Source organism: Panthera uncia (assembly GCF_023721935.1).
Source record: "Panthera uncia isolate 11264 chromosome A3 unlocalized genomic scaffold, Puncia_PCG_1.0 HiC_scaffold_11, whole genome shotgun sequence".
NCBI classification, from domain to species: Eukaryota; Metazoa; Chordata; class Mammalia; order Carnivora; family Felidae; genus Panthera; species Panthera uncia.
In genome coordinates, this window is record NW_026057578.1 from 29,239,651 (window position 1) to 29,264,170 (window position 24,520).

Sequence of the window (24,520 nt, forward strand, 5' to 3'; positions counted from 1 at the left end):
TAGAGTCTCACATTTCAGTCTAATGTTTCCTTTAAAAGAACATAGTAGACAATTTACCACCAAATGCAAAAGTCTTCTCCCTGGCACCCTCAATACAAGAACAGTGACCCTCAAGGTTTATGTCCTGAAATGTAACAGTTAAGACAAAACAAACTTAGGCTTGGATGACTCTATTTCCAAGTTAATTTAAAATTCTTATTCTATTGACAATACTACTATGACAACTTAAAGAGTCTGGTTTGTGGAAGTATTTTTTTAACCTTTTTCCTTCAAATATTTAAAAAATTAACTATGATGTTTTCAAATTATACCTAGTACTTCTATAAATACAGTCAGTTTGCAATCACTTCACTCCAAAAACAACTTCAAGTTCAAGGTTAAATCAATACACTAACCAGAAAGGTTACCCTTAACTTCCCCTCTTTCCTATTTAATAATAAAACCAATTAAACACCAGGTAGTCAAGCCACTCACCATGTGTTTGGCAAAGCTCCCACTGGGACCAGTGCTGCGTACCAGGTGCCCTTCAGAAGGGAAGTTAAAGTTGCCAGCGTTCAGGTTTTCTCGTGTGGAGTGATTACCAAAGAGAACGAATGGCTGCCTATTAGGGCTAGAGTGGCAAACCAGAAATGTGATTAGAAAAGAGATTCCTGGCCAGGACAATTTCCCAGTGAGTGGGTTCTTGGGGTTTTCAGAGTGGTGTCCTGCGGTCTGAGCAAAGTGGTCAATACAGCCCCCCTAACACTCCCTACTGGGTGGGAATGGATGCCAGATGTCTCTGACTCCTCCTACTGACCCATAGAGATCATTTAGGGACATAACTAAATCCAAGCCAGGTTTATATTTTCAGCTTGTCCTACTTCTTAAGGAGAAAGTTTTGTAAGTCTGCTGTCCATGGTGCAGAGATGGAGCAAGAATCTCTTGCTCCATTTTAGTGGAATAGCATTTTAGTGGAAACAAATTTTAAAGGATGATAGCAGTTGTGATAGACTGTAGGCAGGCAACAGAGACATTAACTATTTGGAGTAGCCTTTAGGATGGGAAGAGGAGAGTAGGGCTACGAATGTCCTCACTACCACATCCACCTGACTTGCATGTGTCCCCTTCTTCTGTCTCCTCTCTTGGTTAGACTTGTCTTTTTGTGGGTTTTTTTTGTTGTTGTTGCTGTTACTTCCTTTTTTCTCAGCCCACTTCAACTGACCCCCTCAGTCATTTCACTCAAATTACTCTTGCAAAAGTCACCAAATGACTTTCACGTAGCAAACAGCCAATCCACTAGGCAGCCTTCAGCCTGCCCCTCCTTGGTCTCTCAGAAGCACCGGACACCCTTTCCCTGCAAAAGCTGTTGCTTCTCAGTCTCCTTCATCAGCCATTCTCCTCTTCTATCTGCCTCAGAATATTCCTAGGGTTTTACTTTCAGCTATCTGCCTCTCCTCTCCTCTTTCATGATCTACCCCACTATACCTCTTCCCCTGGAATCATTATCCATCCAGGGACTGAGCCAGACCTGAGAGGCCCCCTTAGGCTTCCTTAACTTCTTCTGCCCCTAACCCTCTAAATCCAATCAATCAACTCACTAGTTGTCCATTTCCCTCAATCCACATGGTTACAAGCCTCGTCGATGCTGCCATCATTTCCTCCCTAGATAACTAGAATGCTTCTGCACAGCTACCCTGCTTCCACTCTCGCTCTCCTACAGTGTCTTCTCCACAATGCAGAGAGCACAACCTTTTACACATGCAAAGAGTGTAATGTCTTTATGTTATTTTCAGGAGGACTGAAATCTTTCACATGGTGAAAGATGATCTACATTCAACTTCTTTGGCTCCGTGAAAGGCCACTCTCCTCCAACTCCTATGTCCCACCAAACTCATCCTCTTTTATGTTTCTTATGTTCTCATCTCAGGGTGCTTTTCTCCCCTTTTTTTTTTTTTTTTTTAAAGATTTTACTTTAAAGTAATCTCTACACCTCATGTGTGGCTTGAATCCACAACCCCAAGATGAAGAGTCACACGCTCCACTGACAGCCAACCCAGGAGCCCCTCCCTTAATTACCTTTGCTCATCATTCAGATTTCCTCCCAGAGGAGTCCGTGCTCCCAGCTATGGTCTTCACAGTACCAAGTTCTTTTTTCCTTTATGGCACCAGAGTTTGTAATTATATTTTTTTGTGAGGTTGCTTGATTAAGGTCTTATTTCTCCACCACACTATATACTCACTCCATGAGGGCAAAGACCATGACTAGTTTATTTTTGAATTTTAATTTTTTAAAAATGTAATCTCTATGACCAACTTGGGGCTCAAAATCATGAACATGCTCTACCAACTGAGCCAGCTGGGCATCCCCGTGGCTGGTTTACTTTTTAACCATGTTTCTCTTGTTTAATATGTCATATGTTCTCAACAACAGTCAGTGACTAAAGGGTATTTTTATTTTCTGTTATTATTTTTTTAATGTGTATTTATTTTTGAGGTGGGGGAGGGGCAGAGAGAGAGAGGGAGACACAGAATCCGAAGCAGGCTCCAGGCTCTGAGCTGTCAGCACAGAGCCTGACCTGGGGCTCAAACTCACAAACCATGAGATCATTACCTAAGCCGAACTGTGGGACACTTAACTGACTGAGCCACCCAGGCGCCCCAAGGGTATTTTTAAAAAATAGTTTCTGCTGTGTATTGAATGTATCCCCACAAAATTCATAGGTTAAAATCCTAACCCCCAAAGCGATGGTATTAGGAGGTATAGCCTTGGGGAGGTGATTAAGCCATAAGGGCAGATCCCACATGAATGGTATTATAAAAAAGGCTCTTATAAAAGAGGTCTGAGAGATCCCTTGCCCTTTCTGCCATGTGAGTTTATAGTGAAATGAGGAAGCAGGCCTTCATCAGACACTGGATCACACAGTGCCATGATCTTGGACTTCCTAGCCTCCAAACTGTGGGAAATAAATGTTTTTTGTTTATAAGCCACCCAGTTTATGGAATTTTTGTCATGGTAGCTAAAACAGATTAAGACAGTTTCCTTTATCCCTGATCCTTTCCTTAAATTGCCCTTAGTGTGTGTCACATGGAAAAGTGTTTACATTTCTTTGAATTATTCTTAAAAATACCTCCTTAAGCTTCAGGCAAACAGGGGCTCTTAAAAGTAAACATAACTGATTTTTCTTCTGAAGCTTAATTCAAGTTAAGTGACTCTTCAACCAGTGTAATCTGTCTCATTTCACATTGGATTGGAATTAGGAAATAAAAGAGAGGAAAAATCTACTTTGATCTACTTTGATCCCATCCCAGGCTGGGCCCTCCGGATTACCATGACAAACAGAGGTGCTAAAGGAAAAACCACAAGAAAACAAAATGCAGCAACCCTGATACTCTCTTGTCTTCCTGGGGCTGGACCTTTATTGCCAGAGCCCTTTTACTCTCCACAAATGAGGATCCCTGCCCAGCCCATGGACATCCTACTTCCTAGCTTTCCTGGGGTAGGGATGGAATATAAAATTCCTTTCTTAAGATTTCAGCAAGCTACAATGTTTTAAAAACTAGTTTGCTATAAATCTATATTAATATATATATACATACACACACATACATACATATACACACATATACACAAAAGCAGTGAAATGGACAATTTTTCAGAGTACGCATTTCTTAACCTATGATGACTAAAGTCAATCTATAATATTTTCCTGACTCTACCTTCTGGACTTAGATGCTCCCTCACATCCACTTCCCTTGTTAAACCCCATTTCTCTAACATCATTCACCTTTCTTCCCCAAGAAACCTACCTGTTTTCAGTTATATGGCTGGAGATCATTCCATGACTGAAGTAACTTCTGAATGGCTAAAAAAGAAGCCAACACTGTATTATATCACAATTTTATAAAACAATCACAAATCTCTCATATATATATATGTGTGTGTGTGTGTGTGTGTGTGTGTAGGTATAGAGTGTGTATGTGTGTATTGGAAAGAGAGAAAGAGAGAGAGAGAGAGAGATGTGTTTATAGGTTATTATAAGAACATGGAAGGACATATGTGGTAGAAAGCAACATGAATTTGGGGGACAAGTAACTAACAAACAGCAACAGAAATAGACAAATGGCTGCAAGAGAAAAAGGAAGGTAAAGAAAAATTCTTGTCAAATTTTATGATTTAATTATTGAAACAAAATTGGACCAACCATTATCTATGGTCCAAGATACTAATCATGTAGGAATTTTCCCTTCTATTAAAAATTTGTTTTTCTACATTTCTTTTTTTTAATGTTTATTTTTGAGAAAGAGAAAGTGAGCAAGCGCACGCTGGGGCAGAGAGAGGAGGACAGAGGATCCAAAGCAGACTCTGTGCCGACAGCAGAGAGCCCAACATGGGCTTGAACCCACAAACCATGAGATCATCACCTGAGCTGGTCAGACACTGAACCCACTAAGCCACCCAGGCACCCCTGTTTTTCTACATTACTAATAAGGGAATATACATTAATTCTAACATACTAATTTAAAATCAGCATTAAGAAAGAATCAACAGAACTTAGAAATACACAGAAAGAAGTTTCCCAGGAAAGCACAGAAGTATTTCTCAGCATTGGTATGTAAAGTGCTAGGCTAAACACTAACCAAAAATTGATACGCAGGGGCTATGTCAAAAGGGTCAAAATTTCAAAATGCAATTTTAATCCTCTTAAAAAACATCTATTGTTTACCTCTTGCTCTGATTATGTAAGTAATATATGCTTATTTTAAAATATAACAATCTAAGAACTGTTAACTTTCTTGTAAATTTTCTTCCTATCTTTTTTCTATAGTACATCCATAGCATATGGCTGTACCGAAGTTTATTAAATAGTCCTCTATTCTTAGAAATCTGTTTCTTATACCATAATACTACAATAAGCAACTCTTCATAAGTTTTATTTGCAGCTTTGATTATTTTCTTAAAGCAGATATGGAAATGAAATTATATGGTAAAAAGGCAAAACTATATTGCCAAATTGTTTTTCAAAAAAGTTTTATCAATATACACTTCCACTTACCATACATGAGTGTGCCTATCTCAGGGTAAACTCGTAAGCACTGTCGATTAAATGTCCATTTAAAAATATATTTTCCAAGTTGATAAATGAAAAATGGTACCTCACTGCAGCTGTATTATACATTCCTTTGATTTCTAATGAAACAGAGTATATATTCAAATATGTTCAATGGCTACCTGGATTTCCCTTTGGTAATTAACTGTTTACATCCTCTGGATGTTCATCAATTGGAGTTTTGGTGTTTACAGATCTTACTGATCTGTAAAAACTCTCTATATATTAAAATAATAGCTATATTTTACTGAGGTTTACCTCTACTGTGATAGACACTTAAATGTATTATCTCAAGTAATCCTAATAACCTAGGAGGATCATTCGATCACTATTTCCTCTAGTTCCGTTAATAATACTGTACTAATACTAATACGGGAAAAAAACATATGAAAATAAAATATAAAGTGGCCTTCAAACATGAAAAAAAGTTCAAGCTTACTCATTATTAGAAAAATACAAATTAAAATAATACTGACATACCAATTCTTATCTACGAGATGGTGAGAAATTAAAAAGTGTGACAATACATCCTGTTGGTGAGGCTGTGGTGTAACAGGCACTCTCATATACAGCTGGTGGGAATGCAAATTGGTCAACCCTTCTGAAGAGAAATTTGGCAATAGCTAACACAACTAGATGTGCACTTACCTTGTGACCCAGCAATCGCATTACTAGGTATACAAACCTCCAACAATATGAAAATACATAAGCACAAAGTTATTTACTATGGCACTGTTTGCAATGGCAGAATATTGAAAACAACCTAAATAAGCACACATAAGAGAACGGCTGAATAAATTACAAATCCACACAGTAGTATACTATGAATCATAACAAAGAATGAGAAGATCTCAATGAACTGACTTGGAGAAAGTTGCAGGATATTTTCTTGTTAAGTGAAAAAGTGAAAATGACTACATGTATGTTGCCCTTCAATGAAAAAAACAAGAGGACATTAAGAAAATACACATGTATCTGCTCATGTGTGCAAAAGAAAAAAAAAGACAAATCAGAAATGAAGAGATTTGTTATCTACTGGTAGTAGAGTAGGTGGAAAATGGTGGAGTGAGGGAGTGAATGAGAAGGAGGTGATAGGAAACAAGGAGTGACATGTCACAGAATATACCTTTTTGAGTATCTTTTACTCTAGGAACCACAGTAATGAGAGAAAAAATAATCCAGAAAACTAAAAAGGGCACTGGTGAAATGTGGGACTACTTCACGTGGCCTAATATAGAGGTAACTAGAGTCTCTGAAAAAAAAGATGGACAGAAAAAATATCTGAACAAATAATGGCCAAAAACTTCCCAAACTAGATGAAAACTATGAATCCACAGATCCAAGAAGCTCAACAAGAGCCAAGCGCAAGAAACAAAGAAAATTATAGTGAGACACATCAAAATCAACTCAAAACCAGTAAAAAAAGAGAAAAGCTTAAAAGCTGCTAGAGGGGAAAAAAAAAAACAGTTATACAGAGAGGAACAAAGATAAAGACGAAAGAACAGACCATCAGAAACAATGCAAGTGAGAAGACAGTGGAACAGCATCTTCCAGGTACAAAAAGGAAAAAACGGTCAACCAAGAATTCTATACGTGGCAAAATGTCTCCCAAAAATGAAAGTGAAATACAGATATTTTTTCAGACCTATACAAGTTGGAAGAATTCATCATCAGAAGGTTTTCACTATGAAACATATTAATGGACACTTCAGGGAGAAGGAAATCATACCAAATGGAAATCTGGATCGTCACAAAGGAATGAAGAGCATCAAAAACAGTAACTACATGGGCAAATATGTAAGATTTTTTTTATTACTTAAATCTTCTTAGAAAGGATTAAAACGAGATTAAAAAGAGAACTGACTGCTTAAACAAAAATAATAGCAATGCGTTGGTGGCGTTTATAACATACGTAAAAGTGAGATGCATGACAACAAAGGTCAACACCAGCTCCAAAGATCAGGAGTCAGTGTAGCACAGGGGAGCTGAGGACTGGCGTGCAAAACCAAAGTAGGCTCAAGTACAAGCTCAAGATTTGTCTTCTGATCCTTCTTACTGACTAGTTTTGGGCACTGGCCTATGCCTCGGTTCTTGATTTAGATACCACTGTTTACTCCTGGAGTGAATCTTACCCTGAATCTAGTAACTTCATCATTGTTTGCGTGGAAAAAAAAATTTACCTAGAGACTCAACTGACAAAGGTGTGCTACTCACATGTGGAAAATTATGTCTAGGCTTATCAACTACTGCCCAATAGAATTCCTTGCTGACATAGGTATCATGACACTGAAAAATGACTATCCATCTTATATAGGAGCTGGTACCAAACACCCAACTTCCTTATAGATGTTGGTAGGTTGGCATGGGGGTTAAAGACTTCTATACAGCATACAACAAAGCATAAGGAAAGAATAAACATATTAGGATCGGTAGTGTTGTATTCTGAAAAAATTAACAAAACAAAAATAGAAACAATAAGTTAATCAGGTTTTTCTTTCTCTTTGACCCTTCCCTTACATACCTCACCCGCTTGAGATTCAGAAAGTTCCAGCAGGAAAGGAATTTCTGTATCAAAATTAGCAAAGAAGCTAGTCCACTGATGTTCAAAAGCCACCAAATCCTATGAAGAAAATGAAAAGGATAATGCATTTGGTTATATTAAGAAGTACTTTAGAAACATGAATCAGATCTCAAGTACTTAAGAATCATGAATCAGATCTCAAAATAGCAGACTGTTTAAATGTTTTAAAAGTTAACAGCAGGGGAGCCTGTTGTGGCTCAGCTGGTGAAGCATCAGACTTCAACCCAAGTCATGATCTCATGGTTTGTGAGTTCAAGTCCCACATCAGGTTTGAGCTGTCAGCACAGAGCCTGCTTCAGATCCTCTGTCTCCATCTCTCTCTGCACCTCCCCCACTCGCCCTCTCTCTCAATAAATAAACATTTAAAAAAGTTAACAGCAAACTACAGATACATGTTACAACATAGATGAACCTCAAAAACGTTATGTCAAGTGAAAGAGGCCAGATATAAACGACCACCTGGTGTATTCTCCATTTATATGAGATATACAGAAAAGGCCAATCTATAGAGACAGAAAGTAGATCAGTGATTTGAATGAGGAACAGAGACTGACTGCAAGTGAACACAAGGGAATTTTTTGGGTTGATGAAAATATTCTAAAATTCGATTATGGTGATGGTTGTACAACTCTGTAAATTTCACTAAAAACTAATGAATTGTACATTTAAATGGGCAAATTTTATGGTATATAAATTATAGCATAATAAAATTGTTTTAAAAAAAAAAGGGGGGCAGTAATGGCCACTCCAAAACCTTTAGCAATCTTTGTTGGAAAGAGGGAACTATTTATGATGTATCTTAAAGATGGTACATCCTGTGCCAAAAGGGTCACATCAGTGGAGCTTTAAGGACAAGTTAGATGGCCTTAGAAGTTGGGTGGTGCCATGGGTGGCCCAGAGCCCTCTCCTCCCTTACACCTTCCCCCAGTGGCAGTGGGAGGATTGTGAAACAGTGTGCCCTTCCCAGTTGACTCTCCTCTTTGTGCAACCTCTTTCCTTCCCTATCCCAGCTACTTTTCAGCCTCCTCTCTGAACTCATTCTGGTTCCCAGTCACCACACATTGCTTTGTGCTACTGGCTTTCCTTTAAAACATCATCAGTTAACCAAAAGAAAAAAAAAATCATCTATGAGTTGCTTAAGACACTCAAACAGTATCCTTGTCTTATTCTGAAGTTGCTGATAATTTGTACTGAGATAAGTTATCTTCACTGCCCATCTCACAGTTTAAGTGTCTGTATGTTGGGCGCTGGACTAGTGCCTTGCTCACAGCAGGCATTCTGTTTGCTGCGTTAAAACTTACTAGCTGGATTTATGCTCTCCTCCATTCTTCTCTCCCAGTCAGGGATAAGCAAGTACTCAGACCTATGGGCTCCGTGTTAGCCAGGTATTGAGTCTACTGGCCCTAGGCATAGAGCACAATGGACCCCTGCTGGGAATTCTTAGTGTAAACAACATTCTTACTAATGGCTCCGCTGCTTGTTGCCCAGATGATCTATATTTTATTTATAAATAAATACAGAAGTATATGTGTATATGTATCTAAAATTATTTTAAGTCATCACATGGGTGACAGTGCTGATACTGCTTTCTGAATATGTTTTATATATAATTTGGGATAAAAAAAATCAGGTATACATGTGAGAATATTTGTATATACATATGCAGAGAAAGACACACACAGAGAACTTCCTACCTCTATCCACTGAAGAGATATAGACACAATGACCAAACCAGTACCAATGAGCATTCACAGCACCTACACTGTTGTGCTAAAATACCACTCCCCAAACAAACTAGAACTTATTAGAGAAATGACGATTCCAGACCTGGGACAGGAAATGTATAAGAGAACCCAGGAATCTCTTATCGTAGTATATGGCAAGGAAGTTATCAAGGACTATTAGGGTTGTGTCAAAACAATTTGTAACCAACTTTAAGTGAGCTACTACCCAAAGATGGAACAAGCTGAACATCAGCAAAGATGGTAACTGCACTGGATAAAAACACATCAAATAGGTTTAAATCTATGAGTTCAAAATGAGATATATTAAAAAGAACTAACTGGTTACTTTTGGGAATGGTTGGGAACCAACTTTATTTTGAAAATTGATAAATAAAAGCAAGAATTCAAACAATTATCCTGTTCTTCCCACATGAACTCCACCACTGCATAACCAAATAGCAAGCTGAATTATTTCTCTTTAGAGAATATAAATGAAGAAGGAATTATAGAATTGGAATACTACCATTTTACAATGGTGAATTAAGGATCTAATTAATCAATTAAAGACCTAAGGACCGTACATCAACGACTGTTCACAAAATTAAAAGAGATTCAATTACACATATATACTTCTTGTAAAGAATACCCTCTCAGAAGTAGTTTTCCCTCGAAAAATCATTCCTGACACTGATTAAACCTCTAGATTCAATTACCAATAATATAGAAATACATCAGACAGGGAAAATGTTAAACTACATGACAGGAATGTGATCAACAAATCCCAACGAGGATAACTATAAAACAAATGATCTGATTTCCTTAATAAATAGTTAAGTGGGGGTAGGGACAAAAAGAACCTATAGATTAAAAGAAACCTAAACACACACACACACACACACACACACACACACACACACACACACAGGCAAAGTTAAACTATGTATATAGTATACATAGTATGCAAAGTATAACTAGCATTATACATGAAGCACATTTGGAAGCACATTTTGATGATAAAATTGCAAAGAAAAGCAGGGGTCATTGCCATAGAATTCATGATAGTGTTATTCTTCGGGGAGTAGGAAAGAGGTGATGGGTTTGGCAAAAAGCACTCAGACTGCTTCTGGGGTGGCAAGACTCTGTTGCTTTGCTTTATAATGACTTATTAAATTACGTATTAGTTTTATGTTCTTTTCTGAGTCTGTGTTAATAAAAAGTCTTTAAAAACAGACACACAAGTAATATACATTTATTACAGAAACTCAGAAAATCTAGAACAAAAATCACTGTTAACATTTTGGAAAATATGGGGCACCTGGGTGGCTCAGTCAGTTAGGCATCCGACTTCGGCTCAGGTCATGATCTCACAGCTCATGAGTTCGAGCCCTCAGTGCTGACAGCTCAGAGCCTGGAGCCTGCTTCAGAATCTGTCTCCTTCTCTCTTTGCCCCTCCCCCACTCGCATATTTTCTCTCTCTCTCTCTCTCTCTCTCTCAAAAAAGGAATAAACATTAAAAAAAATTAAAAGGAAAACATTTTGGAAAATGTTCTCATTCTAATTTTACAGACGTATTATATATATATACAAAATATGTGCATTTTTTTTTTTTAAGTTTGTTTATTTTGAGAGAGAGCAAGCTTGACCACAAGTGGGGGAAGGGCCGAAAAAAGGAGAGACAGAATCCCAAGCAGGCCCTGCGCCATCAGCTCAGAGCCTAATGAGGGGTTCCAACTTAGCAACTGCGAGATCATGACCTGAGCCGAGATCAAGAGTCTGATGCTTAACCGACTATGCCACCCAGGAGACCCCAAATATGTGTCTATTTGTAACTGGAAATCTACAATTACCTGGGTCAGACTGTCCTACCCTACCACCTCTGTGCCTTGGCCCAGTAAACCAGACTTCCTGAGTTTGGGATCCTGACCTGCTACTATCAGGTCCAATCAGTGCCCCTGATCCAGGGTCCAAGATAGTCTATGTGTTTTAGAGGATACACGAAAAAAGATGGGGCACTCTGTTCCAAAAAATTTCCCCGAGGGAGCCAGGTGTGTTAGTACTAATTACAGAATAAGATAGAATAAATCATTAAATACTGCTTTCAGCTCCATGCTAGGAGTGAACTGAAAGATGCAATGAATTCTCATATTAAAAGTAACTAGCATTATACATGAAATGCCCACATAAATGTGCGCACGCACACACACACACACACACACACACACACACACACACAGAGTCTTAAAACACCCTAACATCCTTATATTTCTCTATGCTCACTATAAAGATGAGGAGACTGAGGCACTTCAGAGTAAAGTGATCTACCTATGGATGGAATACTAAAGAGGAGCAGAAGTGGAAATATATCTAGGCAGGAGATACCCAGAGCCTGTTTTTCCCACCACAGTATTCTCCAACTTTTCCAATGGATACTGTGTATGTAGGTAGAAATGGTCAGTTGCATTTGATGTGGAAGAAGGGAAAGTTTATCTGCTCAGACTCTTTGAAGTCAAATCCAGAAGACAGGCCCAGATAGATACCAAGGTCAGATACGCAGCAAAGGTCAGAAAATGCTTAGACTGTGTCAGTGTGCCTTCGTTCTTGGCTGGTGGCAAAAGATGCTGAACTTTAGTCAGAACTCTTGGCCCTACGCTGGCATCCTGCTCTCTGGTGGCTCAAAGTCCATATCCATGGCACCACCGGTAAGCTGAGCTGGCTTAAGGACTAGGCAAGGGGACAGCAGCCACATTTGAACAACTTCTCTCAATGTTGAAAAGGAGATGACTCTGGGGCTCAGACAGGTTCCTTCCCTGTGGCTAGAATGCTTATACCGCCGCCTCCTTGGTCTGGAAAATCTCTGATCACCACACATGCTCTGGGAAGCAATTCCAGGAAGAATGATTTTCCTTACCCTTTATGTTCCACTGCAATTACAGCAGTTACCAAAGTATGCTGCTATTATTGGCCTAAGAGCCCATTAAATAGTATGAGCAGGAGCCAGGTCTACCTATTTCTGTGACTTTAGCATAAGCACAGTATCCAAGAAATAGCAGGGATCAAGGACTATGTATTTAATAAATCAACAAGCAAAAAAAAAACCTCAAAGGCACTATACTGACTGACCAAGAGGGAAAAAAAAGCTCAATTTCAATATTTAAAAGTATTTTTATGAATTACACAATGCAGTAAAAATGGGAAAATGAAAACAAGTGACCAATAAGACTATCACCTAAAGTTTCTAAGACACAGACAGACAAACTTTACAAAGATGGAATACCTTTTACTTTTTTGCTAAATATATTTTGAACATCTTTCTATATCAAATTCAATTTTTAAAAAAATTTTTTAGTGTTTGTTTATTTTTGAGAGAGAGAGAGACAGACAGAGCACGAGCAGGGGAGGAACAGAGAGAGAAAGAGACAGAGTGTGAGTGAGGGGTGGAGAGAGGCAGACACAGAATCTGAAGCAGGCTCCAGGCTCGGAGCTGTCAGCACAGAGCCCAACATGGGGCTTGAACTCAAGGACCATGAGATCATGACCTAAGCCAAAGTTAGACGGTCAACTGACTGAGCCACCCAGGCACCCCTATATCAAATCCAATTCTAAAACATCATTTCAAATGACAGTATAATGGGCCACTGAGATTTTTTTTTTTTTTTTTTTTTTTTTTTAGAGAATGAGTGCTAGGGAGAGGGGCGGAGAGGGAGAAAAATAATTTTTTTTAAAAGTTTATTTATTTTGAGAGAGAGGGAGAAAGAGTACCCCAAGCACTGTCAGCATAGAGTCAGATGTGGGGCTCGATCCCATGAACTGTGAGATCATGACCAAAGCCGAAATTAAGGGCCGGCTGCTCAACTGACAGCTACCCAGGTGCCCCTGAATAGTTTTATTTAACCAAATTCCTATTGTTGGACATTTACTTTGTCTACAGTTTTTATAAATACTTCAAGTGAACATTCTTCAGTGACATCTTTAATTTCTTCGGATAAATTACTAAATCGAAATTGCTGGGGGGCACCTGGGTGGCTCAGTCAGTTGAATGTCCAACTTCTGCTCAGGTCATGATCTCACAGTTCATGAATTCAAGCCCTGCATTAGGCTCTCCACTGTCAGCATGGAGTTGCTTCAGATTCTCTGCCGCCTCTTTCTCTGCCCCTCCCCCGCTAGCGCAACACGCTCTTTCAAAAATAAGCAAACATTTAAAAAAATAAAAAAAAAAAAATGCTGGGGGCACCTGGGTAGCTCAGTTGGTTAAGCATCCGACTTTGGCCTAGGTCACGATCTCGCGATTTGTGAGTTCAAGTCCCACATAGGGCTCTGGTGCTGACAGCTTGGAGCCTGGAGTCTGCCTCAGATTCTGTGTCTCCCTCTCTCTCTGCCCCTCCCCTGCTCACGCTCTGTCTCTCTCTGTCTCTCAAAAATAAATAAATGTTAAAAAAAAATTAAAAAGAAAAAAAAAAAGAAATTGCTGGATAGGGATGCCAAATGTTCACTCAAGACAGGCATTTCACCTATTCCGTTGAAGGCCTCTCTCTTACTCTGACAAGTGGCAACTCAATCTAGTCTTTTAGAAATTTCTAGCATTTTTATAGATGAAAAAGTAGCACCTCCTTGTAGTTTAATTAGTGTATTTGTGAGAACTGGTGCAGTTCATCTGTAAAGAATATTTCATGGAGGGGTGTCTGGGTGGCTCAGTCGGTTAAGCGTCCGACTTCGGCTCAGACCATGATCTCATAGTTCGTGAGTTTGATCCCTGCCTTGGGCTCTCTGCTGTCAGCGCAGAGCCTGCTTAGGATCCTCTGTCCTCCTCTCTCTCTGCCCATTCTCCGCTGGTTCCCTCTATCTCAAAAAAACCAAAAACCAAAAAACCTTTAAAAGAAAAAAGAATATTTCATGGAAAAAATAATAAAAGAAAAAAATACACTTCGCAGAGGAGTATGCACTCTCCCTCTTGAGATCTGTGGGATCCGACCAGGAAGCATGGAGCTGTACGTTCTCTGGCCATCAAAGAGCTGCCAGCAATGATTGGCCAATGGAAATTAAAGCCCAGATGTCAATCCTGGTTTAAGATTACAATCTTGGCAAAGGGAGAAATAAATGAGCAGAAAAAGTATTTGGATGGTAGAGAGAAAAGAGGGTTTCAGAGAAGTTTGGAAGCTATGAAATAGCTGAGAGAAGGGGGAATAAGGCAAATTTTTAAAAAGTAATATAGGTATGGATTACACCCTTTTCGGTGATTTTCTAGAGACTCAAAGACTGGAATAGCATTTTTAAATACTTTTGGTTGTTGAATTTGAATTTTATTAAGGACATTTGTAAACTCACCACAAGAGATCCCTGTACAAATTTATTGTCATTTTTATACATATCTATAGTAGTTTTTATCCCACTTGGCGTTCAATGATTTGTGGACTGATTTTATCAATTTGGAAAGTTCTTGGACAGTATCAACTCAGATTTCCTGCTGCATTTTCTCTCTACTCTCCTTTTGGGATTCTGACTATACTATGTTAGATCATCTGACATTGTTTGACAGGTACTGGATGCTCTGTTCTACTCCCCTTGCTGCTCTTCTCTTTGTCCTTCAGTTGAGAAATTGCCTTTGATATATCTTTAAGTTTAGAGAACACTTCTTCATTTGTATCTAGGCTGCTGTTAAGACAATCTAATGAATTCTTCATTTTAGATATAGTATTTTCATTTCTAGCATTTCCATTTAGTTCTTTTTCTACTTTTCAAGTCTCTGCTGAAATTTCTCATCTTTTCATGTATGCTGTTCTCTTTTTGTTCAGATTCTTCAGCATTTATTTTAATGTTTATTCATCCTTCAGAGAGAGAGAGAGACAGAGAGACAGAGAGACAGAGCATGAGCGGGGGAGGGGCAGAGAGAGAGGGAGACACAGAATCCAAAGAAGGCTCCAGGCACTGAGCTGTCAGCACAGAGCCTGACGTAGGGCTCAAACTCACGAACCGCAGGATCATGACCTGAGCTGAAGCTGGACACTTAACTGACTGAGCCACTCAGGCGGCCCTGATTCTTCAGCATTTTTATTAGCTACTTAAAATTCTTCATTAGTTAATTTCAATATCTGGATCTAATTCTCTTGACTGGTTTGTTTTTTTGAAGATTTTATTTTTAAAAATTTTTAATAATGTTTATTTTTGAGAGACAGAGAGAGAGAAAGAGAGCACGAGTTGGGGAGGGGCAGAGACAGAGACACAGGATCCAAAGTAGGCTCCAGGGTCTGAGCTGTCAGCACAGAGCCCAATGCAGGGCTCGAACTCATGAACCATGAGATCATGACCTGAACCAAAACTGGATGCTTAACCAACTGAGCCACCCAGGCACCCCTAAGATTTTATTTTTAAGTAATCTCTACACCCAGTGCAGGGCTTGAACTCAAAACCCTGAGATCAAGAATTGCATGCTTTACCGACTGAGCCAGTCAGGTGCCCTCTCTTGACTGTTTCTTGATAACAAAAAAATTTTCTTCTAATTTTTTTTTTTTTTTTTACCACATGCCAGCCATTTTGTGATAAAAGAACAGTAAAAACTGAAGCAGGTAATATTTACCTTTACAAAAGTATACCTTTTCTTTTATCAGGTCATTAAAATAGGGATCCAAGGAATTTTGATCTACAATTGATCAGAGTCTGGGTCTGAGTACATTTGTGCATTTGTTAATTACTAAATTAAAATATTTTGAGGGTAGGGTCTGAACTTCAGCAGACTCTGCTCATGGGAAGTCAGAAAACCAGGGAAGGGCCTGGTCTATAGTCCATGGTGATTACCACTACTGCTTCTTCAGCCAAAAATGTCACCATCTGTTCAGGTGCAATTAAAAATATCCTTCTGGGGGCACCTGGGTGGCTCAGTGGGTTAAGCGATCGACTTCGGCTCAGGTCATGATCTCGCAGTTTGTGAGTTCGAGCCCCGCATTGGGCTCTGTGCTGACAGCTCAGAGCCTGGAGCCTACTTACTTCAGATTCTGCGTCTCCCCCTCTCTACCCCTCCCCTGCTCATGCTCTGTGTGTGTGTCTCTCTCAATAATAAATGTTAAAGAAAAAAAAAATTTTTTTTAATATCCTTCTGGGGTGTCTGGGGGGCTCAGTTGATTAAACAGCTGACTCTTGATTTTTTTTTTTAATGTTTATTTTTGAGAGAGAGAGAGACAGAAAGAGACAGACAGCGAGTGAGTACAAGTGGAGGAGGACAGAGGATCTGAAGCAGGCTCTGCACTGTCAGCACGGAGCCCGATGTGGGGCTCCAACTCAAGAACTGTGAGACAACCTGAGCTGAAGTCGGAGGCTCAACTGACTGAACCACCCAGGTGCCCCAGACTCTGGATTTTGGCTCAGGTCATGATCTCATGGTTCATAAGTTCGAGCCCCACCTCAGGCTCCATGCTGACAGTGCAGAGCCTACTTGGGATTCTCTGCTCTCCCTCTCCCCCTGACCCTACACCTCAAAATAAATAAACAAACTTAAAAATGTCCTTCTGTGTGGTCCCTCTCAATGGGCTCCAGAGATGCTTCCAATGTTCTCCAAACTACAATGCTACATTTAGCCTCCATGTGTGAACAATGGCATCCTCACATTCAAATGACTGCAGGCAAGTTGGGTATGGGTCTCAGACAGTTGTAGAAACTCCTAAACTACTTATCTCTCTTTCTTTGTGGTTAAATTTTATCATTTTTGCATTCTTATGTTACACGTTTTTGCATTTTCACTTTTTTCCATAATTAGGCTAGACATGGATTGATGATGATGATGACTAGGTCTCTTCAAAGGATAAAAAGTTCAGGTTTTATTTTTCTTTTATATTTAATTAGAAATGTTTAAACAGAATGGCTGTTCAATTTTATCAAATGCCTTTTAGATACCTATGGAATCATCACAAATCGTTCCAAGGAGAAAAATTAGTATAGTGATTACACTAATAGGTTTCCTGACACTAAACCAAATATTGTACCCTTGTTAAGCTCTGTTTCATCAGGGAATACTCTGACATGGTACTGGATTCTATTTGCTAATATTTTACTTAAAATACAGGCATCAACATGGATAAGTGAGACCGGTCTGCAGTTTTCATTTTTGTTATTTTCATTGGGTTTTAATAATATAACTAAATTAATTAAAACGCTACACACTGTTCTTCTTCTATGCATATCTAGCCATGGCCACTGAGAGATACTGCTGAGCTGCTTCACCACAGCAAGTATTCCCAGAGCCTTAGTTTTATCCGTTGCTCCTCACTGCAAAGTGTTCCACCCAACTTCATGTTTTCTTCCAAGTTCAGATGAACAGTTAACGCCCGACCCTCTAATCCAGGAATCAACAAGTTATGGCTTGTGGGCAGGCCACATATTTTTTAAAATAAAGTCTCCTTGGAACACAGACACCCCCATTCATTTAAGCACTGTCCACGGGTGCTCTCAGGCTACAATAGCACTGCCGAGTAGTTCTAACAGAGATGGAGGGCACACAAAGCCTACATGTGCTGACCTCTGCTCTAATTCTTAATTTGTTTAAGCCCAACCCCATCTTTGCTTTCTTTTTGTCACAGAGAAAGAGTACAAAAAGACATCCTCTGTATTGTTTGTCTAAAGTCCAGCCCAACCGAGAGAATGTCTTTAGGTGGAAATGTAAACCCTGGTAGGCAGCTTTGGCTTCGCCTCAGGTGAGGTTTCCTCACAGCAAAAGAGGCAGTATCACTTTTCCAGGTCCACTTCTACTCCCAAGGAGTTCAAGATAACAGTCTGGGAAGAAACTGTTCAGACAAAAATATCTCTTGCATTTCTTCAAATACTGTTAGTGGATAAGTGAGCTGGCTGTAATATTTATAAGTTAAATATATAGTTAGGCTCCTTACTTCTGAAAGCAAACTCTCCAGAGACATAGGATCCATCTTGCTGTAGACGTTCCATAGATTCAAACTCACATCCTGCAGCTGCAACATAGGGCAAAAACATTGAAACAACTGAGTCAATATCACTATAACAATCAGATTTATCAGAAATGACTATCTTGGTGAAAACTAAGTGATTAGACTAATAAATCAAACTTTTATCAATTATATTAGAACAATACATATTAATAAATGCTATCCAACTGAAGGAAACTAACTTTACAGAAACTTTGGTACATCTTTTGACTATCTTCAATGATAAGTACATATACATATATGTACATACACACATTTATTTGCCTTTGCTTAAGTTTTTTAATTAAAATAATACATGCTCTAAGAGACTGTTAAAAACTGAGAACAAACTGAGGGTTGATGATGGGGGGTGGGAGGGAGGGCAGGGTGGGTGATGGGTAGTGAGGAGGGCACCTTTTGGGATGAGCACTGGGTGTTGTATGGAAACCAATTTGACAGTAAATTTCATATATTAAAAAATAAATAAAAAATATATATATAATAAAAAAATAAAATAAAATAAAATAAAATAAAATAAAATAAAATAATACATGCTCATGGTTTAAAAAAAATCAAATAGTACTAAAGGCTTAGAATAAAACATGTGACTCGCCTACTCCAATCTTTCTCCAAACCTCCACTGTCACAGAGGCTATCACTCACAAGTCTCTTAACATTTTCTTTCTGGTAGTTACCTCCAAATTTTGATATAACATGCTTCTATCACTATTTGATTTCTCAATTTAGAAATTAAATATTAACCATCCCTATTCTCACACTTTTTCTCCACATACCTATACCCTAACATCATCTAATATCATGATTTTTTAATTATACCAGTAATTACGATTTATAACATTAAGATCATACATACATTATTTACTATAGGAACATGTATGCTATACTCCTAGTTGCATTCTTAAACCAATTTTATTTTTCTTAGGGCTACCGACAGAGTCATTTTTTTTCACTTGTGCGGTTAAAATCAAAATCAACCCTGAAGTTTTTTCTAATTGTCCCACCCAATTAGCTATGTTTACACTAGGGTTTCTAAACATCAACACTACTATCATTTGGGGCCAGATATTTCTTTGCTGTGAGGCACTTCCCTATGCATTGTAGGAGGCTTAGCAGCATCGCTGGCTTTTACTCACTAGATGCCTGTAACACTGCTACCCCCAGACAATCCAAAAGTAATTCCAAACACTGTAAAATGTTTCAGAGGTGGGATGTTGGGGAAGGGGCAACAAAATCATCTTGACTGATAACCAATGACTTAAACATATCAGATAATCTAATAATTCTTTTTCTTACCTCATTCTGGTCTGGCTGTTATGTAAGCTTGCTGTGCAACTACAACTTTTGCTTTGAGAGTTCTCTTTGCTATCATCCTGAAGCTTTCAGGTGATGGATTTGGTTCCAGGGCTTACTTCTCTCTTTCTTAATTAACTCACTTGTTTACAGGAGTACATCCTCAAATAGCTTTTTTAAAAATATTTATTTATTTTTGAGGGGCGGGGAAGGGCAGAGAGAGAATCCCAAGCAGGTTCTCTATTGTCAAGGAAGAGCCCAACACAGGGCTCAATCTCACGAACCGTGAGCTGAGCTGAAATCAAGAGTCGGATGCTCAACCGACTGAGCCACCCAGGTGCCCCTCCAATATCTTTTCAGAAGGCAAAAGTTTTTTAGTTTTAAAATGTCTTTATTCTGTCCTCAGGCCTGACTGACAGCTCATTAATGCTCTTTCCATTCTTTTGGATTCTTCACTCTCTCCATGCTTTACCTTGATAGTTTCTACTGCTATAGCTTCAAATTCACTAATCTTTTCTTCTGCAGTGTCTAATCTATTGTTAAAACCTCTCCCATCTCAGACAATGTAGTTTTTACCTCCAGAAGCTCAATTTGGGTCTTTTGAAAATTTTCTCTCTCTGTTCAACAAGTTCAATTTTCCTCCTAGCTTCTTGAAAATATGAAATACAGTTAGAATAACTATTTTAATGTTCTTTGCTAATTCTAACATTTCTGTCACTTCTAGGTCAATTTTGAATGATTACCTTATTATCGGTCATGTTTTCCCATTTCTTTGTAAAGCGGATAATCTTTGGATGCTAGACATTGTGAATTTCACCTTGTTGGAGACTACGTATTTTTGTATTCCTATAAATATTCTTGTGCTTTGTTCTGGAATGCAGTTAAGTTACTTGGAAACAGTTTGATCCCTTTAGATCTTGCTTTTATGAATTTTTAGGAGGTCTAGAGCAGTGCTCAGTTTAGGGGTGACTATTCTCCATTACTGAGACAAAACCCTTCTGAGGACTCTACTCAGTGCCCTTTGAATTATGTGTTTTTCCAGTCTAACTGTTCCCAGCCCTTAGCATGTATCAGGCACTGTTCTGGATTACTTTTCAGATGTCTTTTTTTTTTTTTTTTAATGTTTATTTATTTCTGAGACAGAGAAAGACAGAGCATGAATGGGGGCGGGGCAGAGAGAGAGGGAGACACAGAATCAGAAGCAGGCTCCAGGCTCTGAGCTGTCAGCACAGAGCCCAACACGGGGCTCGAACTCACAAACCGTGAGATCATGACCTGAGCCGAAGTCGGTCACTTAACAGACTGAGCCACCCAGGTACCCCCAGATGTCTTTTGTTTAACTCTTGCCTTTGTTAGTTACCTGACACATGGATTAATTGATCAATACTCTTGAATACTTGGGATGGGGGGGAGGGGCAGGGAAATCTTGGCAGACCTTTGGTGTTCTCTCTCTGGGCATTTTCCTTTTTAGTACTCTAGCTGCTCTCTTACCAGACCCTTCACTGCATCTTCTCAACTCAGGAAATACACTAGGATTCACATGGGTATCCCCCTCCCAATGCCATGGCCTGAAAATTTTTCTCAAATTACTAAGCTAGCAAAATCATGGGGCTGTGCTTGCCTTTTTTTTTTTTTTTTTTTAACGTTTATTTATTTATCTTGAGAGAGAGAGAAAGAGCTCGAGCAGGGGAGGGGCAAAGAGAGGAAGAAAGAGAATCCCAAGCAGGCTCTGCACTGCCAGCACAGAGCCTGATGAGGGGCTCGAGCTCATGAACCATGAGATCATGACCCGAGCTGAGATCAAGAGTTGCTCGCTGAACCGACTGAGCCATCTAGGTGCCCCTGACCTTGTTTATTTCTATTTCTCAGGGAATCACTATTTCTCAGTGTCTGATGCCTAGTGTCTTGAAAACATATTTTGTTTCTTGTTTGTTCTTTTGGTTTGGTTAGGTTGGGTTGTTTTGGGAAGGAGAGAAATCTGGTTCCTATTGCCTTATGTAGGTGATTTATTTTTTTCTTCTGGAAGCTGTGATATTCTTTTATTCTTAGTGTTCAAAAAAGGCATAGATAGATTTAAGGTTTTTTTTCTTCATTTATATTTAAGTCATTTAATTTAAAAGTTGTATTCTCTTTATCACTGGAAATTGTTTATTCTTTTAAAAAATCTTCTCCCTCCTGATACCTCTGCTCTAACTTTCTGCAACTCCAACTTGTATATCAGACTTCTTGGAACAGTTCTCTATGTCTTTTAATTTTTATCTCATATATTCTGTCTCCTTGATTTTTAAATTTTACATTTTTAGAAAATTTCCTAACTTTACCTCCCAGCCCCTCTATTAATTTTATTAATTATAATTTCCCAGAGCTCTTATTTTCGTCATGTTAATTTATGACAACATAACACTTGTTCTATGGTCACCAAATCTTGTCTGGGCATCCAAAGTGGAGTTTTAGGTCTTAAATTTTCCTCTATATCTTAATTATCTTTGGGTCTTACCCACTGTCTTTAAAAAAAAAAAAATCTTGATCTTTTCCTTTAAAGTTACAGGTATTTAAAGCAAATGTCTGGTGATCTTTGGTTGCCTGTTTTTATTTCAAAATGGAAAGGCTAATTGGAAGCTTCATGCTTTCAGCAGAGCTGGTCAACTACCAGAAAGTTTTTTTAGGGAGAGCAGACAGCCAGCAGGTGGTTATTCAGGATCCCTACTCCCTTACATTCTAAATCTCAATAGACTGATTTAATATATTTGGCCCCTTTCTCTGTAACCTGGAACAGCTTTTCAAATGTCAACTGATTTGATTTTTTGAGGGTGCTGAATTAAATTTCTAATTTTAAATGCAAACGTTAACTCTACTATTAATTTTGAGACATAACATTTCCTCATGTCATCCATCTCCCTTTTTAATTCTGTGTGTCCTACCTATCATTTCTCTTTTTACAAATTCCATTCTTTTTTTTCTTTTTTAATTTTTAAAGTTTATTTTGAGAGAGACAGAGTATGAGCAGGGGAAAGGCAGAGAGACAGAGACAGAGAGAGAGAGAGAGAGAGAGAGAGAGAGAGAGAGAGAATCCCCAGCAGGCTCTGCAGAGTCAGTACAGAGCTCAACATGGGGCTTGAACTCACCAAACTTTGAGATCATGACCTGAGTGGAAATCAGAAGTCAGACGCTTAACTAACTGAGCCACCCAGGCGTCTCTTTACAATTTACCCATTCTTAACAGGTACAAAAGAGATCATCTTTTTTCTCATTTTTATTTTATTTCCTGGAGAAGCCGTTTTTAAAAAGCACGCTTATCTCTGCATCTAATATGCTATGGTTTCCTTCCTATATTTTGTTGAATCTTATTCGTTAAGTTTCATTCCACCTTTCAATACGAACATCTTCTGTTTGTCCATAAAAAGGTAAATGAATGTTTGTTCTATGGTTACTCTCATTATTCAGAAGTTTGCTATTAGAATCCTCTCCTTGGGAGCTAGCTGATGTAAATTTACTTTACTAGGTCACAGCTCCAGCAGCTGGAGAGTTAAGGAGGAGGAAGCCGAAGGCAGGGAAAGCCCCAGCAGAGGAACTTCCCTGTGCTGCTTCCCAGGAAGAGTTCTCTATCTCATAACTGAGTTTGATCCAGCCTAAATGCCAAGTGTAAGTTATGTGGGTCTGGTTTCCTCTCTCATGCTGGCACCTACTACATCAGGGACATAGCAACCTCTGGGTTAATGACTTTGTTCTGGGTGTGGACATACAACAAAACAGAAATTTTTAATAAAATTAAGTTTCTAGTGTCCGTAGTTCTCCTTCTCTTGACCTTCAAATGATGCAAAAGTATTTCTGGCTCAGACAGTTATCAGGCCTTAGGTATGTGACTCAGAGTGGAGTACTGCTCCATATCCTAAAGGCCGATAAGGAAGAGAACTGGGGTGGGGGTGGGGGAGAGAACGAGATGGACAACAACAGGAAAAGTATTGGAGAGAATGACAATTAGCAACTACAAAGAAGGGAAGAATCTGGAGAAAGGGATCTTGAGAGAAGACTTATAGTAGCCCGACTACATGGTGTGTGTGGTTTCTTCCACCCTACAGAAAAGATCTACATTACCTCATAAAGGTTTTTTAGAAGGGGATTTTGTGCCTTTTGGATCTGTCTGCACAGTGTAATGCTCCTCAAGGCAGGAGCCAGAAAGGCCTGCCACATGTGGTCTGCAAGAACCCTGCGACCTCCTAGTGTACTGCTTTTTCATGCTAATCTACCCACAGCACAGGGCTTAGGAGCACAGGCTCTGAAGCCAGACCCTCTGGATTTGGCCCCACCCCTGCCCCTCACCAGCTACTAGCTCTGTGCTTTTGGGAAATTCATTTAACCTCTCTGTAGAATAGGAACTAATAGTACCTACTTCAGAGGGTTCTTTTGTAAGAATTACAGCCAACTCATATGAAGTGCTTAGAACAGTGCCTGGCATATAGGAGACACTATAAATGCCCATTTTATACAATTAATTAAAAATAAATATTAGCATTATTGCTAAAAATTTTAAGCTTCCTCTCTACCTCCTATGGCTTGCCCCCTTCAAGCCCTTACTCTTCTAAATTAGAGAGCATTACTTCCTAGCGGGAGCAGCTCCCACAGCCTTGTTTACTAATAACTTCTGCTGTTGTAGTCAATGTGAGAATACTACAGTTTTGGAGCAGGAAAAGTGGAGTCAAGTGGTGTGCTTCTCTTCAACCCTATAGCCCATGTTTCTTCCATATTAGGGAGTCTACCAGGCAAGCACCCACTCACTTCCTAGGGATTCTGCTACTTCTTGGAAAGGAGGGGTAGCAATTAGCCCTGGGTCATGCTTCCAAAGGTCCCACTTACTCTATGCCCAATAGTATGTCCCCATTCTGAGCATGTCAATAC

General features: G+C 39.0%; 1 protein-coding gene across 2 annotated transcripts in view; it reads right to left on the reverse strand.

The window, feature by feature from the left end:
• The window catches only part of DNAAF9 (dynein axonemal assembly factor 9), a 130,377-nt gene that overhangs the window by 78,607 nt on the left and 27,250 nt on the right, over positions 1-24,520 (reverse strand). For both annotated transcript variants that reach the window (XM_049650041.1, XM_049650040.1), the window contains exons 7-10: positions 18,263-18,340; positions 7,609-7,707; positions 3,787-3,842; positions 475-610 (exon numbers count right to left, since the gene is read on the reverse strand). In XM_049650041.1, the coding sequence (XP_049505998.1) occupies positions 475-610; positions 3,787-3,842; positions 7,609-7,707; positions 18,263-18,340 (369 nt within the window). The remainder of the gene's footprint in view (positions 1-474; positions 611-3,786; positions 3,843-7,608; positions 7,708-18,262; positions 18,341-24,520) is intronic.